This window comes from Myxocyprinus asiaticus, chromosome 19 (genome assembly GCF_019703515.2).
Source record: "Myxocyprinus asiaticus isolate MX2 ecotype Aquarium Trade chromosome 19, UBuf_Myxa_2, whole genome shotgun sequence".
In the NCBI taxonomy this organism is placed as follows: domain Eukaryota; kingdom Metazoa; phylum Chordata; class Actinopteri; order Cypriniformes; family Catostomidae; genus Myxocyprinus; species Myxocyprinus asiaticus.
This window is the reverse complement of record NC_059362.1, coordinates 31,978,679-32,001,415: the sequence shown is the minus strand read 5'-3', so window position 1 is coordinate 32,001,415 and position 22,737 is coordinate 31,978,679. Positions and strand designations below refer to the sequence as shown.

The 22,737-nt window shown below is 40.8% G+C and overlaps 1 protein-coding gene across 4 annotated transcripts in view; it reads left to right on the top strand.

Annotated features, from left to right (window-relative positions):
* The window catches only part of armc2 (armadillo repeat containing 2), a 34,082-nt gene extending 11,345 nt beyond the window's left edge, over nucleotides 1-22,737 (top strand). For 3 of the 4 annotated variants that reach the window (XM_051645707.1, XM_051645708.1, XM_051645710.1), the window contains 12 exons: nucleotides 66-170; nucleotides 1,524-1,714; nucleotides 12,601-12,703; nucleotides 12,812-13,068; nucleotides 14,688-14,833; nucleotides 15,161-15,260; nucleotides 17,047-17,329; nucleotides 18,773-18,895; nucleotides 19,004-19,117; nucleotides 19,243-19,375; nucleotides 20,808-20,947; nucleotides 21,041-22,737. In XM_051645707.1, the coding sequence (XP_051501667.1) occupies nucleotides 66-170; nucleotides 1,524-1,714; nucleotides 12,601-12,703; nucleotides 12,812-13,068; nucleotides 14,688-14,833; nucleotides 15,161-15,260; nucleotides 17,047-17,329; nucleotides 18,773-18,895; nucleotides 19,004-19,117; nucleotides 19,243-19,375; nucleotides 20,808-20,947; nucleotides 21,041-21,183 (1,838 nt within the window). In that variant the 3' untranslated portion in view covers nucleotides 21,184-22,737. Of the gene's footprint in view, nucleotides 1-65; nucleotides 171-1,523; nucleotides 1,715-12,600; nucleotides 12,704-12,811; nucleotides 13,069-14,687; nucleotides 14,834-15,160; nucleotides 15,261-17,046; nucleotides 17,330-18,772; nucleotides 18,896-19,003; nucleotides 19,118-19,242; nucleotides 19,394-20,807; nucleotides 20,948-21,040 lie in introns of those variants that run through there. The other variant, XM_051645709.1, reaches the window with a different exon arrangement.

Below are 22,737 nucleotides of genomic sequence, written 5' to 3'. Positions count from 1 at the left end.
TCCTGTATATCTATTTATCTGTCTATCTAACTGTCAATCACCTACTCCATGTCTTTCTTCTGTAGAAGCTAAGCTTGGCCATGGCAAAGGAGATGATAACATGGATGAATCTCTGTTCTGGAACACTAAGGTTCATCCTGTCCTTCAGGAATTTGAGTCCTTTGTACCAGGTGATGATAAAAGTACACTTATGAATGAGTTCTCACCAGAAATGATCTGATGATCCCTACACCCAAAGAGCAAAGGGTGACATTCTGTTTTGATATCATCAGACCAACACTAAACAGCTAAACTAGCACATCAAACCAAGTAGATTTTCTTGATGGTCCGAAAAATTCTTAATGAACGATCTCTTATTTTTGCTAATACTAAATTTAGACTTTGAAAGATATTCCCAAATTTTGGGTTTATTGGATTGTGCTTGTTAATGTTCTTACAAAGGAACTGCTTTTCAGCACTTGAATGTGCCCCAAAGTGCAAGCAAAACTGCAGCCAGAAAGAAAACACAAGATCTGAATGCAGAGGAATGAAAAACAGAGCTGTGTTGAGCTTGGCACGGTATAGAGCTTTTAAAGTCAGCATGCCAGGGGAAAAGTACTGTTAAATGCAATCTAATAGCAGTAAATATTTAAGCACTTTCAAAATTCAATAGAAACTTATTTGAAAGATAAATATCAAATATTTATTGTGCCAACAGCCTCTTGGTTTATGCATAAAATTCCATTCATATTCTCCATGGCGTCATCAGGGGGTGCCGTTGGGGAGAATATGTTTGCCATCTTGGAAACAGAACTAAGGAACAACATTTGTCTTAGCAAAATTAGCTTTTGAAAAAGCAGCCTCAGCCTTATCCCCTAAAGGTAAGTTATAAACTACAGTGGGAGCACACAATCGTCAAAGGCAAAAGGCATTACCAGTGCACACAATTGCCAAAAAACATGTAGACATTGATAATTCTTTGTTTTCTGAAAGCAACATAACAGCTAGCCTGAATTAAAGGGAATCTTTAAAAAAGTGTTTCGATTTTATTAGCTTTATTGATTGCTTTATTGATCCCAGGAGATGTCAGAGCTATTGATGCTGTATAAACTAATTTAGCCTGTTAATTTAATTTAGATCTTACATTTTGTTATACATCACTCAGTAATATATAATGCTGTTGTGCTCAGAACTGATACAAATAAAAAAGACTGTAAAGAGCTATTATACACACACTAATGGTGCATACCATACAGTGGGGGAATTAAGGGCCATGTTAACTCAGTGTTGACGTGGGCCAAATGTCAGTGAATTGTCAGTAAGCCTAATCTTTGTACACATTAGTTCAGCTGAATGAAAGGCATTGTGTACCTCACAGATTACTCTTCTTGCAGTGTCCTTCACAGGAATAGTTTGAAAGGTGGCAGTGCTGCAATTAATACTGTGTGAGACATTGACACTGTTACCAGTTTTGTGTACTGCATTCTAAGTCATTGTTAACTGGAACATGCTGGTTCTCTCTCTTACAAAAACAATCCTTATAGGTGATGGTGTGTCAGAAGAGATTGTGGGACATCTGTGTAGTGCATGCACTGGTCTCCATGATGCCCTGGCAGAGAGAGGCATGCTGGGAAGGCAGTGCAAAAAGAGGTCCACCATTCTTAGAACGCTCTTCAGACTTATAGATGTGGGATCAGACCGACTCAACCTAACTCTAGCCAAACTCATTCTAGCAGTAAGTACACACACACACACACACACACATGTTGGTGCAGCTATCATTATGAGGACTCTCCATAGACATAATGATATTTATACTGTACAAACTATAGATTCTATCCCCTAACCCTAACCCTACCCCTAAACCTAACCCTCACAAAAAACTTTCTGCATTTTTACATTTTCAATAAAACATCGTTTAGTATGTTTTTTAAGCGATTTAAATTATGGGGACACTAGAAATGTCCTCATAAACCACATTTCTATCAGGAAGACTCGCAGACTTGGGTGAAATTTAAGATGATAATTATTTGATGAATATAAAACAGAAATGTAATGTCTCTCTTTGGCGTAAGTCCCGTCTGGCGGTCCGAAGAAGTTGTACTCGGAACCGCCATATCCTGCCGGAGATAGGAGGCAGGGGCGAGGAGCCTACCCCCATGCAGGACGGGACTTATCTGGTGGTGGTGGGGTGGTGGAGGTTGCCGTGTTAGCACACTGAAACAGCAATGTGATAGATTATGAGCAGACTTATAAAGCAATGGCTTACATGTGATTGGCTAGGAGTTACCTAGCTAATGGTGCGATGATGTACAACTGCTAGTCTTCCCACTAGAACTACGCTGTGCTTACATTTATAGCATAATACCCTTGTAATTACCAGTTTGTAACCTAAAAAAAAGTCCTCGTAAACCACTTAAACCTGCCCACACACACACACACACACACACACACACACACATATGGCCAGAGTGGAACTGGCTCCAACTGCTGTACATGGTTTCTCCCAAGGGTACTTTTCTCCATAAACTAACATCTTATGGAGTTCTGTTTTCCTTGCCACAGTCGCCTTTGGCTTGCTCACTGGGGGCATAAAGACAGTATTTTTTTAAGGCATGATTTCAATCACGTTATTTATTTAATCTGTACAAATGAGGACTTTAACCCTTGTGTTGTGTTTGGTTGTGCTAACACCTTTTTTGTTTCCTGTCAAAAAAGACCAGCCCACTAGGATTGTTAATAAATGTCTCATATTGCATATATTATCCCAAGATATTGCATTAGATCTTTTTGTCAACTTAATTTTTAGTAATTTTGACAGGTTTTGTACTTCTTCTTTGAACATATTTAAAAAATATATATAAAGGTTTCACTGAACTGAGCTTATAACAGGTGAGTGGGGGGCACTCCCTACAGAATAAAAAAATAAATAATAATAATTATGGAATACATAAATAACCACTTCTTTGATCTAAACAGAATAGGTGTCATTTTAAAGCTTAGAATCTGGACTTTACACTGCATACAGCTGGTCCTACCAATTCTTAAATAATGCTTTTTAGTTTGCTGACAAATTAGTATTGTTTTTTTTTTTTCTCATAATTTGCTAATTAAAAACAATTATATTCAGAGTTGGTTAAACCATATACAAGATGAGATAGCCATGTGTTATATATTGTTAGAAAGGTCTCAATTAGTAAAATACAAGGAGTACATTTGTTTCACTCAGTGGCCAAACTGCAGTAAGTATTAGTGTATGAAATTCCCACTGACACGTAGAGTTTCATAACAAAGTTCGGGAGGAGCATGTTCATTTAATCCGACCAATCACATTGTCAGAGTAAGCGTGTATAAACAGCTGCTTACATCCCTGCTTTGACGATTCCTCCAGCATTCGGCTCCGCCCATTTACCCACGACAGATCCATCTGACAGTTTTGGATGACACTACTCTGTGCGAAGCATTTGACCTCATCAGATAAGCTCTTCCATCGCAATCGTTACGTTATTCACCGAGCTGCCGCAGCAGCCACTATTTATATTGTGTGGCAACGCTGGCTGCCAATTTAACCATTGTTTTTCACCGTCTTTCTTTTATTCTCATGTTTCCTCATAGAGGCTGACCTGGCTTCGAGGCTGCCTCTGCACAGACCACTGCTTCGCTGTAAACCTGTCGTAAAGCCCCCTGTGGCTGCACACAGGTCCTCTCATCCTATTTTTCCACCCAGAGCTGTCCCGATAGCGCGAGGATGCCTCCGCGATGGGCGCTGCACCGGCTTCATGCCACTTGAGCTCTATGACAACTTTAATTTACCGCAAGGGAATTAAAAGATTAACAATTTAATTCAAACATTATTCCAAAGCACTCCAGTGTTTCAATCCAGTTCTCCTGCACAGGTGATTCCTGTCAGCTTGATTTCCTCGCAGTGCAGCTCATTTAGGGTGTGTTCATTTCAGTGATCGTTCCCATGCCCTATTCCCTTCGAAGACTTTACCATCAACCATAAGATATTTGGAGGAAAATTCAGAACTCACTTTTAAACCTTTATTATCAGAAATTCTGTTTGAAGTTATCTTCCAAAATGACTATCATGATTGTCCTCCCTTCAGAGTGCCCTTCGGAGTGTGATTCCATTTGGAACATAGCCAGCAACCATATCACCCTGCAGCTCTTGCCTGGTTGCACACTAAAGCTAAGCAGGGTTGAGCCTGGCCAGTACCTGGATGGGAGACCTCCTGGGGAAAACTAAGGTTGCTGCTGGAAGTGATATTAGGGAGGCCAGCAGGGGGTGATCACCCTGCGGCCTGTGTGGGTCCTAATGCTCCAGTATAGTGATGGGAACACTATGCTGTAAAAAAGCACCGTCTTTCGGATGAGACGTTAAACCGAGGTCCTGACTCTCTGTGGTCATTAAAAATCCCAGAGCACTTCTTGTAAAGAGTAGGGGTGTAACCCTGGTTTCCTGGCAAGATTCCCCCCCATTGGCCCTATCATGGCCCCCTAAGGATTTCCATCCATGAATTGGCTACATCACTCTACTCTTCTCTCCACCAATAGCTAGTGTGTGGTGGGTGTTCTGGCGCACTGTGGCTGCCGTTGCATCATCCAGGTGGATGCTGCACACTGGTGGTGGTTGAGGAGATTCCCCCAATACTATGTAAAGTGCTTTGAGTGCCTAGAAAAGCGCTATATAATTGTAAGGAATTATTATTATAGGGGCAATCATGCAACAAACGAACTTCCTTTCAAAGGACCGCTGCTCTAATTACAAACATCTTTCCAAATCAGTGCAGACATTTTAGCGTGAGCTTGCTGCCACAGCAGCATCCGCTCAGAACATGCTACAGCTATATACAGCTTTCCGCAAACGTGTCTCACCTCCTCGCAGCATTTGAGCTTGCTGCGCATCTCCGATAACTATGAAGCAAGCGCTTCTACATACTTCTATTCATCTCTAGACTATAACATGACTTTTTCTCCTCCCACCCTGGACATTTGTATTTGTATTTTTGTATTTTTTTGTATTTACAAAACCTGATGAACTGAATGAAAACTTTGGCATTTACTATGTTTAGCTCTGTTCATAGCCGTGACCTGAAAAATCAGTGTTGGTACTGATAAAATCCTTTTTCAGCCAACGATACCTGTCACGGGGCATGGTCTGTGTTCTTGAATGGCTTGGTTTTGTTGGCATGATGTCCACATAATCATCCGAGGGGCGGTAATTGGGTTTTTTATTTTCCTTTTCCAGTTCACAGGCATCTCCACATACCTCTTCATCACTTGTATCAGAGTCCTTCTCAAAGTCACTGTTCCCATTTTGGACGCATTCAATGACATCATACACATTGTAGATAAGATGGTCTTTCCTGGCTGGTGGCATTCTGAAATGTAAAAAAAAATCACTGATTATTTTCCAGGCTACATAATCTCAATGCAAATAAATCCCAATCATACTTACACGTTTTAAAGAATTGACCCATTCCACAGATTTCACACATTCCACAGAATTCACACAATACTGTCTGGCTAGCTTATTGTGCCCTCTACTTATCATGCTAATAGCACTTATACCCCCCACATTCCAGAACATTATCACCTGTCCCTCATGAAGCAAGCAGATATTTGGGCAAACAAGCAAAGCCCAGAAAAGAAAACAGGACCAGTTAAGTATATTTTATAAATGATAAGATACAGATAGTTTCAAATATTGCTACACAAATACTTTCAAATTCTCAAAGAAATAATTTATTCTTTAATTCAACTTGAACTTATCATTTAATAATCATTTAATTTAGACTGAAACTCAAAATGGTAACAAAGAAGACATTTTAAACTTGTGAATGATCAAAAATAGTATGTTTCTGTTAGTATTTTTTTTCACATGGAACAGGTGAGAAGTACAATACATCCATGTAATGTGCAAGGTGCACAGGCAAATTTTGCTACCCCTTTCACCCAGTGTTGTAAAATTACAACATTGACATAACAAGCTCAAAATCTAATATGATCAAAGCATTCAACAGTACCTTAATATCTGCATGATCTAAACATATTACTAATCACAGAAAAAAATATTTTAGACATTTTACTTACTTGAATGTTGATATATCCAGTCCAGTAAAACAAGATGATGTGCTTCAAGGCAAGTTTGCAGGTTTTGTAAGTTCATGGCCAGTTGAGCATTAGCATTGCAAGGCTTAACAATAGGACCTATTAGTTGTGTAAATGTGGTCTTAGAGAGAAAAAAAACTTTTTTGCAGGTTTATTTTAGTAGAGCTAAAATTGATGTTGTAATATTAAAACAGTGGGCATCACAGGGTTAAGACCAAGCCTATACAATCTAAAGGGGGTCCAGTAGAATCTGTGTAAAATCACCCTTGCATCTCTAGATGCAGACTTGACGGTTTTTAGAATCCTAGCCCACACTCCCTCCTTCAATACCAAGTTTAAATCTGTCTCCCATAATCTCTTGATTGAAGTTAAAGCTCCGTCTCCCAGACACTGAATTAGCAGGGAGTAAAACACCGATGCCTCATGACCTTTTCCAAAAGCAGTAATCACCACTCCCAGAGTATCTGGCGCTTTAGGGGGATGTATGCTACTCCCAAAAATAGTACAGAGCAGATGGTGCAGCTGTAAATACCTAAAGAACTGAGATCTGGGAATCCCAATATGTTGAACCAAATTTCAAAGGATCTCAACACTCCACTCTCATGTAGGTCACAGACTGTATTAACCTCCCTCACAATCCACTCTGACCAGCAGAAAGGGGATTTATTAATTCATAATTAGCCCACCTTTGTCAATCGGCCTATGTAACTTACTGAAATGTAATATGGAAGTTTACCATTCCAAATGAAGGACTTCGCTATGCTGTCAAATTGCTTGAAATAAGAGAGGGGGACATCTATAGGGAGAGACTGTAGCAGGTAGTTGAATTCTGGAATACAATTAATTTTAATAACATTAACCTTCCCAATCATAGATAAATGTAATGAAGCCCACCTGCCCACATCGCTCGAAAACCTTTTTATTAAAGGGTCAAAATTAACTCTAACTAAATCAGACAAATTAGCTGGGAATAAAATACCCAAATACTTAATGCCCTGTTTGGACCACTGGAAGGCGCCCATCTTAAAAGCCGTTACCGGGCAGTATGCTGTGAGAGCCAAGGCTTCGGATTTAGACCAATTAACTCTGTATCCCGTGAACTTAGAAAAGGAATGAATAATTCTGTACAGGCAAGGCATAAATCTAGTAGAGTCGGGGACGAATAATAAAATATCATCTGCGTAAAGCAAAAGCTTATGCGCCACACCTAATGGTTCCAGGGCAAGACAGAACAATAATGGGGAAAGAGGGCAACCCTGCCGGATGCCCCTATCCAGAGTAAAATAATCTGAAATTAATCCATTCGTTTGTGCCGCCGCTACCATGTGTCTATAAAGTAACTTAATCAACCAATAAAAGTATTCCCAAACCCATACATTTCCACAATCTTAAAAAGATAATCTCATTCTACCATATTAAATGCCTTTTTGACATCAAGTGAGATGGCAGCGACCAGAGTCTGATCATTCGCCACTGACCACATGATATTGGTGAAATGCCTAATGTTATCAGAAGAGCTACGACCCCAAATAAACCCACACCTTATCTATATGTATAAGAGATGTCATAACTTTACTTAATAGGTTAGCCAAAATTTTTGACAATATTTTAACGTCTAGCTTGATCAGAGAAATTGGACGGTAACTCTTACACTCACTTGGATCTTTGTCCTTTTTAAGAATCAGACTGATCCGGGCTTGCGTCATGGTTGGCGGAAGCTTTCCATTCTTTAATGATTCTGTATAAACTTCTAGCAAAAGTAGACCCAATTCTGTTGCATAAGATCTAAAAAACTCAGCGGCAAAGCCATCTGGCCCCCGGAGCCTTGCCTATAGGCAAGGCCTTAATTACCTTGCCAAGCTCCTCCAAGGTTAACTCAGATCAAGAAAATTATTTTTGCTCAGCCGTCAGTTTAGGAAGTTCTAATGGTTCCACAAAGTTTCTAATATCCTCATCAGTAGACGAAGACGTGGAACTATAGAGATCAAGAGAGAGTTCTTTAAAAGCATTATTAATATCAATGGCTGAGGTAAATTTTTCACCACCAGCAGATTTCACTGAGGGAATGGTAGAAAAAGACTCTCTCTGTTTTATATATCTAGCCAGATATTTTCCTGCCTTGTCCCCCAACTCAAAGTATGACTGTCTTGCCCTGAATAGCATGATACATTAAAGCGCCAACTATATGATTTCCTTTTCTCCATATGTGGCAACACCTCTAAACTCACCTGGACGTGATCTGAGACTAAAATGTTTCCAATTGAGCAGTCAACAACAGATGAAATGAGGGACTTAGATATAAAAAAAATAATAATAAATAATAAAGTAATAAAAATAATAAAGAGTAAATCTTATGGACTGATGAAAAAAATGTATAGTCCCTACCAGATGGGTTCAAAAGTCTCCAAATATCTGTAAGACCAAGATTTTTACACTTTATCCTGTGAAGCATCAATGTTGCTCTAGGGGGCTTGCACACTTTTGCTTCACTATGATCAAGGACTGAGTCCATCAAAAGATTAAAGTCTCCTCCTAATATTATATCATTAGGGGTGCCAGCGGTTTGCAACACTCCTTCAAGATCTATAAAAAAGCCCTGGTCATCAACGTTAGGTGTGTAAATATTAGCCAAAATAAGACTTTGCCCCTGAATTTCTGCTAAAACAATAATGACTCTTCCTAATTTATCTTTAATCTGTTTGAGACATTTGAATTGTTGATGCGTACTTATCAGTGTAATGACTCCCCTGGTCTTACTTGAGCCAGCACTAAAGATAACATGTTCACCCCATATCTTCCCAAATTGTTCAGCTTCCTACGGGGAAAGATGCGTTTCTTGAAGAAACACTATATCATATTTCTTACGCTTAAGAAGAGGAATACCCTTCCTTCTTTTTATGGGGTGCCCCAACCCATTCACATTCCACGTGGAGAGAGACAATCCACTCATATGAACATTTGACATTTTGTCCTAAAAAATAGATAAAATAGATTGTGTGTCAAAAACAAAATTATAAAGACCACATTCCAACATTAGTGCAACAGTCAAACCCAAAACTTCCCCCAGAACCAAACAATCAGAAAAAAGAAAAACGTGCGCATGACAGTGCCAACTGGCGTCCATCCCTCCAAACTCAAACAGTCCATGTACGCCTATGAGAGCCCCCGCAACAACCTTGCCGTCGGATTGCTCAAGTCCGGTGTTTCTATGCAAATTTTGTGAGACAGAATTACACAACAAAAGATAATCTATAAAACAAACTCCAGCCAATAGGTGGAATAAACACAAGGAGCGTGTAAATTCATCCACAAAATTGTCCTCAAGGTGTGTTACTCCACAAAACAAACTCCAGCCGCTAAGCAGAACCAGCACAAAAAGAAACAAAAATGGTGCTCAGTTTTCTCGAACAGTCAAGTGAATGTTCAGTGAGTCGGTCCACTCGGCTGCAACATGAGTACCATAAAATAACTTACTCACTTCATTGACTTTATGAAGGACATGGCTTGCTGTGGGCATGTGAATGTTTTCAGCCATCCTTAGCATCTGTTCTCAATTTGGCCGGGAATATCAGTGCAAAAGCGACCTTCCATTGATGTAAGAGTTTTTTGCTTTCCTTGAATTGATCACGTTTCTCTCTTATCGAATTCGCAAAGTCTGGGAACAAGAAAATGCTGTGGTTCTTCCCTAAAGCCTTCCTTTACTCCTTGCCTTGTGTAACACAAGATCTTTATCGGATGATCTCAGAAATTTGGCCAGAATTGATCGGGGCCTGTCTCCCTCAGCGGATCACCGAGCCAGAACTCTATGAGCTTGCTCGATTTCCAGCTTATGGCCTGTTATGCCAAGCAGATTCAGAAAGAGCCCATCCAGGAATTTCACCATATCCTGACCCTCTTCGGCCTCAGGAATTCCGACGATTTGGACGTTATTCCGCCGGCTACGGTTCTCCATGTCCTCCAACCTCTCCCAGACATGCTCCAAATCCACCTTGGTCGCTAGCAGATTAGCAGATAATTCCCTCTCTGATGACTCCAGATAATCGACCCATTTCTCGACATCCCCCACTCTTGTAACCACCTCAGATAATTTCATCCCCATGGCAGTGATTGATTGACGTATTACCAAATACATCACCAGTCGACCAAATCGGCTCCCTGGCTCGGGACTTCTCGAGGGTGTCAGCTTGAGCACATAAGTGTCTTTTAATGTCTCCAGAGCCCGAGGATTTTGAATTCTTTGACATATTGTCCTCCTAGAACAGTTATGGAACAGAGTGTATCGAATCTCACCGGTTTATGTCATTAATAGTGTTAAAACTAGCAAAGTGTGCAAAGCTCGCCATTCAACCTCGTATGACGGCACGTGATCTCCAACAAATCACAACTTTAAATGACGTTGTACGTTGTACATGCAAGCATGTATCCTGACATTGCTTCACATATGTTCCATATATATAATCTATCAAACAATTACGTTTATGTTGTCCGCAGACACTACGTTTAATCATGTCAACAAGCGTTTGTACAAGCGTGCTCACAGGTGTCTTGCAACACCTAATCGTGTGAAGAAAAAAAATCTTTTGAAGAAAAGTGGTTTTACAGGGGATCCCCTTTTACGATCCTTGCTCAACTCCTGTTCGAATGCTGCAAGAGGGGCCCCTCCGGCTAGACTGGAAGCCCTCCCGTTCGTACCGCTGTGAATGCCCTCCCATTTACATGCAGTGAGGGCCCCCCGTTCGATCGCAGGATGGGCAGACCTGCCCGGCGGTGGGAGGTTTACCTTCCAGCTACAGGTGTTGCGGAGTCCTCCAGCACAACAGCAGCTTCTGTGAGAGCTCATTTCCATGCGGCAACAATCGCCATGGTTTCTGCAGTGTTTCCACCTATTTTCACTCTACTCATGCTCTGCCTATCCTGTAGCTCTCAGTTTCCTATCCCCCAAGCAGACCCTAGCGTGAGGCTGCCTCTGCAAGCGGCAACTGCTTGTTCTATCATCTGTGGCACTTCTGCCCCTCTCACACACAGGCTCGGAGACCCCCCCCCCCACCCTTTGAAAGCTTACATTCCCCCACCCCCCCACCCCATCATAGTGACTGTCATTCAGCATCTCAATATTCCTACCCAAACACATTGCTTTCTGTGTTTCACGAGGCTCCGACACTAGTGACTTGCTGCCCGGTCTTGGCTTCTTTTGGGGGGTATTCGAGCTCGGGTCAAGTCTCGAGCCTTGAACCCTCCTCCAGGGACAGCGAGCCAAACATGTTTACACTATCCTCATGGCAGGATTACATTAACTTGTGAACTTGTTTCATAAATTTCAGGAGGTCATGTTCATTTAATCCAATCAATCACATCGCCAGAGTTAGGGTACATAAACAGCTGCTTACATCTATGCTGCGACGATTCCCCCAGCATCCCTCCACCACCCCAAATCCTCCCATCTATTCATTAATAATTCAAGTCCAGGGGCCTGGGTAGCTCAGCAAGTATTGATGCTGACTACCACCCCTGGAGTCATGAGTTCGAATCCAGGGCATGCTGAGTGACTCCAGCCAGGTCTCCCAAATTGGCCTGGTTGCTAGGGAGGGTAGAGTCAAATGGGGTAACCTCCTCGTGATTGCTATAATGTGTGGTTCTCTCTCTCGGTGGGGCACGTGGTGAGTTGTGCATGGATGCCACGGAGAATAGCATGGGCCTCCACACGCGCTACGTCTCCGCGGTAATGCGCTTAACAAGTCATGTGATAAGATGCGTGGATTGACAGTCTCGGACGCGGAGGCAACTGAGATTCGTCCTCCGCCACCCGGATTGAGACAATTCACTACGCCACCACAAGGACTTAGAGCGCATTGGGAATTGGGCATTCTAAACTGGGGAGAAAAGAGAGAAAATCATAAAAAAAAAAACTCAAGTCCAACAGTGAGCCAAACATGTTTACACATGGCAGGATTACATTAACTTGCAAACTACTGAAACATAAATATAATAAGGTCAGTTTTGACCAAAACACATTTCAACATAATTTTCTGTTACAGTGTAAGTTTTTGTAAAGCTATGTTGTGAAAAGCACTATACAAATAAAATGTATTTGACTTGACACACACACACACACATAGTATGACATTCTTGATCTTTACAATGTCAAATCAGCCTCTTAAAGGGATAGTGCACCCAAAATGAAAATTCTTTCATCATTTACTCACCTTATGTTGTTCTGATGTCTGTCTTCCGTGGAACACAAAAGGAGATTTTAGGCAGAATGTATGCAATGAAAGTGAATGGTCACTGAGGCTAACAGTCTGCCTTGCATTTCCTTTTGTTTTTCATGGAAGAAAGAAAGTTTTGTAGCAACCTGAGAGTGAGTGAATGATCACAGAATTTTCTGTTTTGGGGAAACTATCTCTTCATCTATTGTGTACTAATGGCAGATACAGGCTATGAGATAAAATACCTGAAATCAGTTACAGTGCCTGTAATATTGCTCTTGTATAATATCTGTATATCAAGCTTGACGTGAGTGGAAACAACTTGCTGAACATCTGCAAACTCATCTTCAAAATCAGCCAGAACACCAGTAACGATGCCCTGTTCCTTACCAGCTCCATCCTAGGTCAGACCTTATTACTGTATAACTTAGACTCTTTAATCAGTCTTTAACTCTATTAACGTTAACCCACTGTGTGTGTGTGTGTGTGTGTGTCTGTGTCTGTCCACACAGACTCTCTTCTTTCTCTGCTGCAGTGTGAGGATGTGTGGAGTAAAGGTGAGGCTGTGCTGTACTGTGTTGGCTCACTGAAGCTCCTTTCAGGAAACAGTACCCTCTCCAGGCTTCTGCTGGCTAAAGACTTCATCTGTGTACTGCTGTGGCTGTCTAAGAGTCTGATACACAGTAAACCTGCAGCTTTATCTAATGTAACTAAGCACAAGTCAGAGGGAGGAGGCCAGCATCTCATTGCAGGACATATACTGGTACAGGTGAGTGCTTCTTGATGGCTGCTTGGTTTACGCAGGCCTAACGGGATAGTTCACCCAAAAATGAACTATTTACACCCATTTACTTCCCCCTCATATCATTCCAGACTCCATATGACTTTATTTTGTCCATGGAACACAAAAGGAGAAATTGAACTGGTTGCTCATGCCTATGTAATTATCTTTAAAAAAAATATATGCAAAAGCACCATAAAAGTAAAGTTGTGCACACTTAGCTACTTTTCTCATTATTTTATTTTTGAGTAAACCAGAAGTCAGAGGTCAAAGTTGGTTTATTGTCACCTCTAACACTGTTTTCAGTATGGTGATAATGCTCTTCCCAATCACACACATACACAAAAACAAATAAAATCACAGACATTTCAGTGTATCAGATTCAGCTGTCTTGGACAGTCCGAAAGGATTCCAGCTCTTTCCTGTGGTTTAAGATAATCTGCAGTGTGACTTTCCCTCTTTTTGTTTCAAAAACCCTGTCAGATTTTCCACAATAACATAGGGTGTGTGCTTCCCCTATGTGCTAGAATAGTACTTTGTGTAACACACCACCACCATAGATGAATAAATAGGATTGCATTACAAACATGTGAAATCTCTTATGTGTCTTGGAGACTTGAAACAGGAGGAATTCAGCATGCTTGAACCCCACCCGGATGTTTCTTAGGACTCTGCTCTGGGAGTGAAACGGAACAAAATATGAGCATTTCCCTGGGGTGGGGTTGCACAGGGTTGAAATGAAGGGTGAATTTTTAATATGCCTTTCCTCTGCCTTTGTTTTTGCTCTTGTCTGGGAAGATGCCCTTTTTCCATTTCTCCATGTCCATATTTTCCTTTATTCTTCTCCAGCCCAAAGCACATTTTGCAGGAATTAGTCAAATCAGCCCAAATAAACTTCCTGAACTCCACACGCATGGTTTCATGTTAAGCGTCAATAGCTGTGCCACTCATTAGCCTTTTGGCAGACGGAAATTAGGGTTTTTATGAAAGTATAGCCCAATGGGCTAAGCAGCCCTAGCCGGCACATTGCATGTACCTAATCAGTGTTCTGAGCTCTTGATGGCGAGATTTATGAGGGCACTTTAAAAACCTTCCGTTACTTCTTGATTATAAAAGGGGAAGCACTTCTATGCATCTCTGTCCTTTAGGCAGTGGCCAAACATTTAAAGATTTCTTCATGCATGGGCTTTTAAGATCAACTTGAACACACTCAAGCATACCTGCTGCACAAACGTAGTTACTGTTGTTCATTCACCAAACATGTGGTCATGGGTAGTTGACACTGAATACTTTTGGAAAGATGTCAGGTCCTGTGGTGACATGTACAGCATAGAATCCATCTTAAACCAATTTAAACAGCATTTTGAACTGCATTATGGAACAAGTTTTTTACCCTCATTGATTGAGAGACTTCAAATTGAATATATGTACTTTTAAAAATTAATTTGTTACACCACAGGACCATTTACAATGAACCAGTAAAGGCAAAAAGTTATGTAAAAACATGAATAAATGGTAAACCCCCCCCCCCAAATAAACTTTCTTATACATTAATATAGATTTAAACCTAAAACCTTGATGTTGATAATTCTCTTGACCCTCTCTAGGCTACAGCAGCTTTGAGAAATATAGCTGACCTGTCTGAGTCTCGGCCCTCCTTCCTGTCAAACAAGGCCTTCTCTAATCTTTGCTGGATTCTGGAGAACCACCGTAATGACCTTGACATCTGCATTAATGTAGCCCGAATATTCAGGTGAGGGGACCAGTCTGTCATGTTCTAGTGATAGGGGACAGACAGTTAAGGGGAATGTCAAACCTTCAATTAATCAAACCCAGTGTGGGTTATTTAGATAATGTTTTAGGTGCGAGAGGATGTGGGTTCAAATTTTGCTCGATTGACAATTTTTATTAAACTAATAAAAATTGCAAATATGTCAGACTTATGTTAATAATTATTTTAATTTATGAAATTTCAAATGATTTTCATTCCGGATGGAACCAGTCTGAGTTGCGCTTGTGCCATCTGATGTGTGAGATTCTTCTTTTTTTTTTTTTGTGTGTGTGTCTGCTTGGTCTCCAGCAAGCTCTCCACCTACACTGAGTGCTGCTATGCACTAGCTGAGACACCACGCTGCTGCAGCCTATTTTTAGACCTGCTGGGCAAACACAGCAAGAAACAGGTGAGTTTATCTCAAGTATATCCACAACATTAAAACCACCTGCCTAATATCGTGTAGGTCCCCCTCGTGCTGCCAAAACAGCTCTTACCCGTCGAGGCATGGACTCCACAAGACCTCTGAAGGTGTCCTGTGGTATCTGGCACCAAGACATTAGCAGCAGATACTTTATATCCTGTAAGTTGTGAGGTGGGGCCTCCATGGATCAGACTTGTTGGTCCAGCACATCCCATAGATGCTCAATCGGATTGAGATCTGGGGAATTTGGAGGCCAAGTCAACACCTTGAACTCTTTGTCATGTTCCTCAAACCATTCCTGAACAACTTTTGCAGTGTGGCAGGGCGCATTATCCTGCTGAAAGAGGCCACTGCCATCAGGGAATACCATTGCCATGAAGGGGTGTATGTGGCCTGGAACAATCATTAGGTAGGTGGTACATGTCAAAGTAACATCCACATGATTGCCAGGACCCAAGGTTTCCCAGCAGAATATTACCCAGAGCATCACACTGCCTCTGCCGGCCTGCCTTCTTCCCATAGTGCATCCTGCTGCCATCTCTTCCCCAGGTAAACAATGCACATGCACCCCGCTGTACACATGATCTAAAAGAAAACATGACCCATCAGACTAGGCCACCTTCTTCCATTACTCCATTGTCCAGTTCTGACGCTCACGTACCCATTGTTGGTGCTTTCGGCGGTAAAAAGGGGTCAGCATGGTCACTCTGACCGGTCTGCGGCTACGCAGTCCCATACGCAGCAAGCTGCGATACATTGTGTATTCTGACACCTTTCTATCATGGCCAGCATTAAGTTTTTCAGCAATTTGTGCTACAGTTGCTCTTCTGTGGGATCGGACCAGACGGGCTATCCTGCACTCCCCACGCGCATCAGTGAGCCTTGGGCACCCATGACCCTGTCGCCGGTTCACCCTTTATCCTTCCTTGGACCACTTTTGGTAGGTACTAACCACTGCATACTGGGAACACCCCACAAGGCCAAGTTTTGGAGATGCTCTGACTCAGTCATCTAGCCATCACAATTTGGCCCTTGTCAGAGTCGCTCATATCCTTATGCTTACCCATATTTCCTGCTTCCAACACATGAAATTCAAGAACTGACTGTTCACTTGCTGCCTAATATATCCTACCCCTTGACAGGTGCCATTGTAACAAGATAAATGTTATTCACTCACTTGTCAGTGGTTTTAATGTTGTGGCTACTCAGTGTATGTGCACTGTCAACGTACACACAGACTTGTGCGTTAAACATACACATGTATAGGCAAATAGGGTGCATCTTCCACCTTCTGCTCTCAAGTGAAACTAGAGCAATGATCTGACAGTGTGTGTGTGTGTGTGTGTGTGTGTGTGTGTGTGTGTGTGTGTGTGTGTGACCTCATGTGTGTTTTTCTGTTAGTTTTATTTCAGTAGTCAGTTCAGATGTTCTTGTTTCTCTTGCCTGCTGGCACTGAGTGTAATGAGATCATGTGCTCTTCATCTCATAAAGAATAAACACAGTTCACTCTGTGTACTAGGTATCATAAACAGTCCCACATGCACCCTGTACCTCACATAGGGACATACTTCCTCTAGACTCGTGGAAGAGAAGTCTCAGTCTCTTTCATACATTCTAAATGAAAGTAGAAAATATTTTTGTTGGATATAAATGCTCTGTCAAATCAAACATCACCAAATACAGCTGGATTTACAGGAGTTTTATGTGATTTCATTGAGGACTGTCTTCAATGCACTAAACACACATACACTTTGTCTTTTCTTCTGTGCAGGATCTAGTAGTGCGTCTCCTGTTCACACTAGGAAATCTGACCGCCAAAAGCTTTGAAGCCAGAGAGCGAGTCTATGAAGAGGATGGAGGGATAGATGTCCTCTTAGATCTTTTCCAGGCCTACCAGGGAACGCCATCACGCCCTGAGCAATGTCACGCTCCTGAAAGAGTGGACGTCTTGGTCAAACTGATCAGACTGCTGGCCAACCTGGCCATTCACCCAACGGTTGGCACAGCACTAGCTGCCAACGCATTGTGTACACAGCTTCTATTGGATGTGCTGGGTATGAACCAAAACTGTGAAACACTGTCAGTATGTTTACATACTAAAGTTCGATTTCAGTCAGAATTAAACAATAATTTGTCTTTTTAAAATGCGGTGTCGCATTGCAATGTCAGGTAAAGTCAAATGCAATGACGGACTGACAGACCTAGGTCATGTTATTGTAGATCAGCTTCATCCATGTATACACATTAATAGGAACATAACTGGCTTCAATGTCGTTCCATGTTTCAGAGCATGTGAGCATGACAGAGGTGACCAATGTCATATATTTAACACGTCTTTAGCCTACGTCCTTCTTTTTTTCTAGTATACTTGGACAGACAGATGAAGGCTGTTGCTCAACTACGCAAAACTTTGCTTTAGCTTGATCATAACTGCGCATGTATATGTATTGAGTGTGTTAGCTGAATAATGTGACTTTTAACACACAGTGGTATTAAGATGTTTCTGTAAGTTTCAGGCTATGATTAGTTCCTTGAACTTTGCTACATTCATGTGCAAGCAAGTTGCATTGCACCATGCAGTCACATGCTGTTTTCTGCACGTCAGTTACTGGCACACACACTCAAGGTACTACATCCTCTCAACCAGAGATGACGAGAACAACCAGATTATAAAGTTGTCATTTCCCAGGGCCTGTTTTTATCATTGCATGCCTCTTAGATGTCTGGGGTGCTCTGTGATGCAGTGTGGTTTGTAGGTGATGGATGCATCCAAACTTCGGTTCAGAATGTGAAAGTTTCAGAAGCAGGCATGTTATTGTGAAGAGGTGGTTATGTATTTCCTTTATGAAATACAGAAAGAGGTTTTATCCTGTGGAAAACGTTTTCATATGTCATTTTTAAAATGTCAGAAAATGAAATTAAATCTTTGGTTGGAATTACTGTAAGATCCCTACATATGACAGTTAGAGGATGCTATTGCTTTTCAAAACTGAGATGGGGACAGATAAAGAGGAAATGGGTGGTTGATTTATCTTTTCTCACATATCTACCTTTTGTCTGGTAGATTAAAATGACATCCTGTTTTGATGAAAATAAATATTGAGAAGGAAAAAGAGACTAAGAAATCAAGTGTAACGGTGTTAGAGCATTCACCACAACAAAAGGTGTTTCGAAACGCAGACACAGTTGCAGCATGACGCACAAACACTGACAGTGCAAACCACATTTTCAACGGGAAATAGAGGATCACACTGAAGTTACACTCGCTGTCAAATTCTGAGTACTTTAGTTTCAGATTTATAACAAAATACTCAGATTGAAATACGCATGAATGGTTTTGAAACCTCTCAAGATGGAATTGATACCTGATTAGTGATATTAAATACCAAGCACAAACCAGCAATTTAACATTGTTTTGTGTGCCATTTTAACCATTCTTACAGCATTAAACACCCCAGACTGTTTTTTGTGTTTCTATTTGCCTTTGTGTCTCTCAGAGTGCAGGTGTGTGCAGGAGAGTGAAGAGTTGGTGATTAATGTTGTGGCCACCATCAACAACCTGTCTTTCTACCAGGGAGAGAGCTCAGTGGTCCGTTCCCAGCACAAACACATCTCACAGTGTAAGACAAGTGTGTGTGAAATCAGCCTGTATGTTCCATCTGTCTTTGTCCTTAAGTAATCTCCCCCCTTTCCCTTCTCTCTGATTTTCCCTTTCTTTGTCATCACAGTGTTAGTAAAGCTCTTGCTGGGCTCTAGTATAGATGGTGTTTTGGAGGCCACACGTGTGTTTGGAAATCTGTCTCAGATCAAAGATGTGAGACACTTCATCATGCAGCACAAAGGTGTGTCATTCTTCAATTGGTACACTGACAGAATCATACCCGGCAAGCATCTCTTGCTGTCTCTGCCACTTCACTAGTAAGAATGTCTCAAAACCCCAGATGCTGAGTTTGTGCTTGTGTCTCAGTGCACCAGTTTGTGGTAACCCTTCTGGACTCCAAGAACCCTGATGTGTGTTTCTCTGCATGTGGAGTTCTCACCAACTTATCTGCAGATCCAGAAAACAGGGCCATACTTAGAGACGAGGGAACTGGACAGAAGTAACTTACCTCTCTTCAGTATGGTTTTGACTTATTAATGTGTGCTAAGTACTGAGATGCTCCTCTACCCAGTGATTTATTTGAGTCACCTCTTTTATTATTATTTCAAACTCCAGCCGATCACAAGTGGTCAGCCAAGTCAGATCGCTGTTTATACCTTGTATTAACATGTAAATCTAATGTGTTACTGCATGTTAAAAAAAACTGAAAATGTTGGCATGCTGTTGCTCTGCTGTTTATCGAACAGATAGCAACCAAGCCATTGGTTGAGCCAATGTTGTTGTGTTGAGCTGAATGGGCCACTCAAAACAAAAAGGAATTTTTATAGCTCACAGAGGTACCAGTCTTGCCAAGCCACCTTGGAAGAATGAACTCGGAAGGACAGGAAGAAGTAGAATGCATCTATAGCAAGCTTTGGGATGTACTGTGATCTTCCTGTTGCGCAATTAACCGTCACAGCACATTTGAAGCCAGTGAGAGACATACTGACATTATCACACCAATGACCGCATTATCATCACACCAGTGCGGTTTTGCAGGACTAGTAAAAAGTCTGTTAACACTCGTTTCTTCCATGTGTTAATTACTTTGTCAAAATTTGTTGTTTTTTTGGGCATCATTTAATAGAGTATAATGACTCTCACAAGCCGTCAGACTTTTGCAAGCTTACAGCGGTTAACTTTTTAGGGAAAACAATGATAAATGTTCTTCATCTGCTACCGTAGTACCAAGTTCTTGCCCACAAGTCACCATCTAATGCATCCTCCATATTCGGCCTGATCGAAAACGCATCCAGGTAATTTTATGCATTATTGCGATCTTGAATTGAATTTAGGCAGTGAATGATGACGTCAAATGAGTCCATGAGAACATAAGAACACAAACGAATGCACACTGAGAAACAGCCATAGTGTTTAAAGTTTTTTAGAAAATTAACCTTAAAATGGCTTACTTATAGTTGTCTCAGCGTTTTAAGCTGGAACATAGAAGAAGTTACATACTTAACCTTTAACTGTACTTCGGGTGTGCAGGCTTCAAATAACTTCAAATTGTTTCGCTAATATCAGACATATCGTAGGTTCCGTAAAGGCTTTTCCAAATGTTTCATTCAGATTAAAGCTGCACATAACCAGCAAAGTTTAAAACCGTTTTAGTGAAGTGGGCAGCGCGTTTACACTACAAATGTGATGTGGTCACATGCAAATGCCTCCAAAAGTTGTTTGATTGATTGAGAGGTTTTGGATCCCATTTACACCTGTATTTAATGCTGACCACATGTGATTGGATCAGGCGGTAATACCAGTTGAAACAGAGCCATTGAAACTTGATGTTCAGATTAATTTCTCTGATCTTCTCTACTCCTGATATGACAAACACCCTTCCATTTCCTAGTTTCTATATTCATTATACCTCTTCTCTATCCCTTATCCAGGTTAATAGACTGTCTGCGTGACTTTGGGCCTCAGGACTGGCATCTAGCTTCAGTGGTGTGTCAGACTCTGTGGAACTGCTCTTTAGATGGAGAGCTGCAACACAGTCAAGAGCTGCTAGAGATCTTAAACCTCTTCACAGGTACATATAGACTCATAATCAGATTTAGGGACAGATGCATTCTAAATCACTCTCAAAGTTTGAGTTTAATCTCTGTGCCTTCTGTTCTTACAGACAGGGGAGCTTTCCAGTGGCCTTCTAATGATGGAGTCAGACAAGTCCAGGAAGCATGCTGGGAGTTGCTGTTTTTGCCTGTAGCGGAGAGGCTAAAGCAACGTTTACATTGTGAAGACATCAGTGTCCGTAAGCTGTCCTGACCAACACCTCCTATTCAGTCTTCACGTTGTCTCTAAAATTAGGTGTGTTCATATATGCTTTGTATTTGAGCATGCAAGTACATATGCACACAAAACTAAGGAATGAGCCGGTGTGTAAATTGCACCTTGATACTATATCCCTTATTAAGTTTTTAACATATTTTTGCAGTGTGGAAAGTAATAATAAGGAATTTGTAAATTATGAGCAACAAATGCAAATGGTTATAATAATAAATAAAAAACGTTCAAAGGTCTATTATGCAACCTGATGCTGCTGTATTTCACTTCAAAAAAGGTGTGGATTGTGTCATACTTGAAAAACATGCTCATGAAGCCATTCAATGCTGATGAACTTTCTAAAAAGCACTCAAGACAATCACAGTGATCTCAAATACTTTATTAAACAGTTACAGAAAAGTCTGTAAGGAACATTGAACAGGAACATCGTCATGCGTAATACAATCATATCAAACTCATATAATATCGCACTGTCTTCCCTCTTTTTGACCACAGCGGTTACACTTCAAAGCTAGTCTATACAATAATAATCAGTTTACACAGCTGCCCTAGAGGTGATCTGAATACATGTTTAAATACACCAAAAGCTTGATGACCAAAACATGTAATGGGGAGGTATTTTTGTTTCATTAGTATGTAATGCGATTAATTCCATACACTTTTCCCCCCTCAATCTCCTTTGCAGTTTCTTAGGGACTTTCTCAGGAAAGATTAAGGTATTTTACTGTTTATAAGAAGGGAACCCAATTTCTCATATTACTGTATACATTTAAATGAGCAACAAGTAGCTTATGGTGATTTCTGTATAATATGACCATGTTCTGGCACTGAAAAGCCACTAGCCTCATAACCACAGATAAAACAAAGGGAGATTACCAGCAGTGTAAGGAGAAATTTTTATTATTTGTGCAAACAGCACAAAGGGAAGGTTCCTAGATCAACAACTGTTACTTCCTTTAATCCTCACTGTGAGAAAATGAATCAGTGCCTTCAACACTGTTTAAATCATTAGTGCATAGCAGGGGGTGGCTTTCTATAGCCCTAGTGTCTCTGTGGTGATATATTGTGATGCTGCAAGTCTCTACTGGTGAAGGTTGTTCATAGCCATGAAAACATTGATCATGTGTCCTACAAAAATTGATATGAAAGATATTTTGAAATGTATTATCAATAATATCTACACAAATGAAGAGTATGGAAAGCTTATTGAATTCTTGTTATGTGAGCTGTTTAGATTGCTCAAATTCTTATTGTTTGTGATGACAGGAAGATTTCTTGAAAAGAATTCTGATTAAATTTCAAATGATACAACCAGTGAAATACCATGTTTTATTTTTTTTTATCAAATAGTGTCAGTAACTGACATTAGTCTCTCAAGTCTGAGTAAAAACCTCCTCATATCCATGTCCAAAAGAAAAGTACCATCCCTCTACTAGTCCTGCTTTAGAATGCAGTACTTAACTGGTTTTAGTAAACAAAAAAGACAGCAGAGAATCCACCCTGCTTGAAAAAAAATAAAATAAAAAAATAAAAATA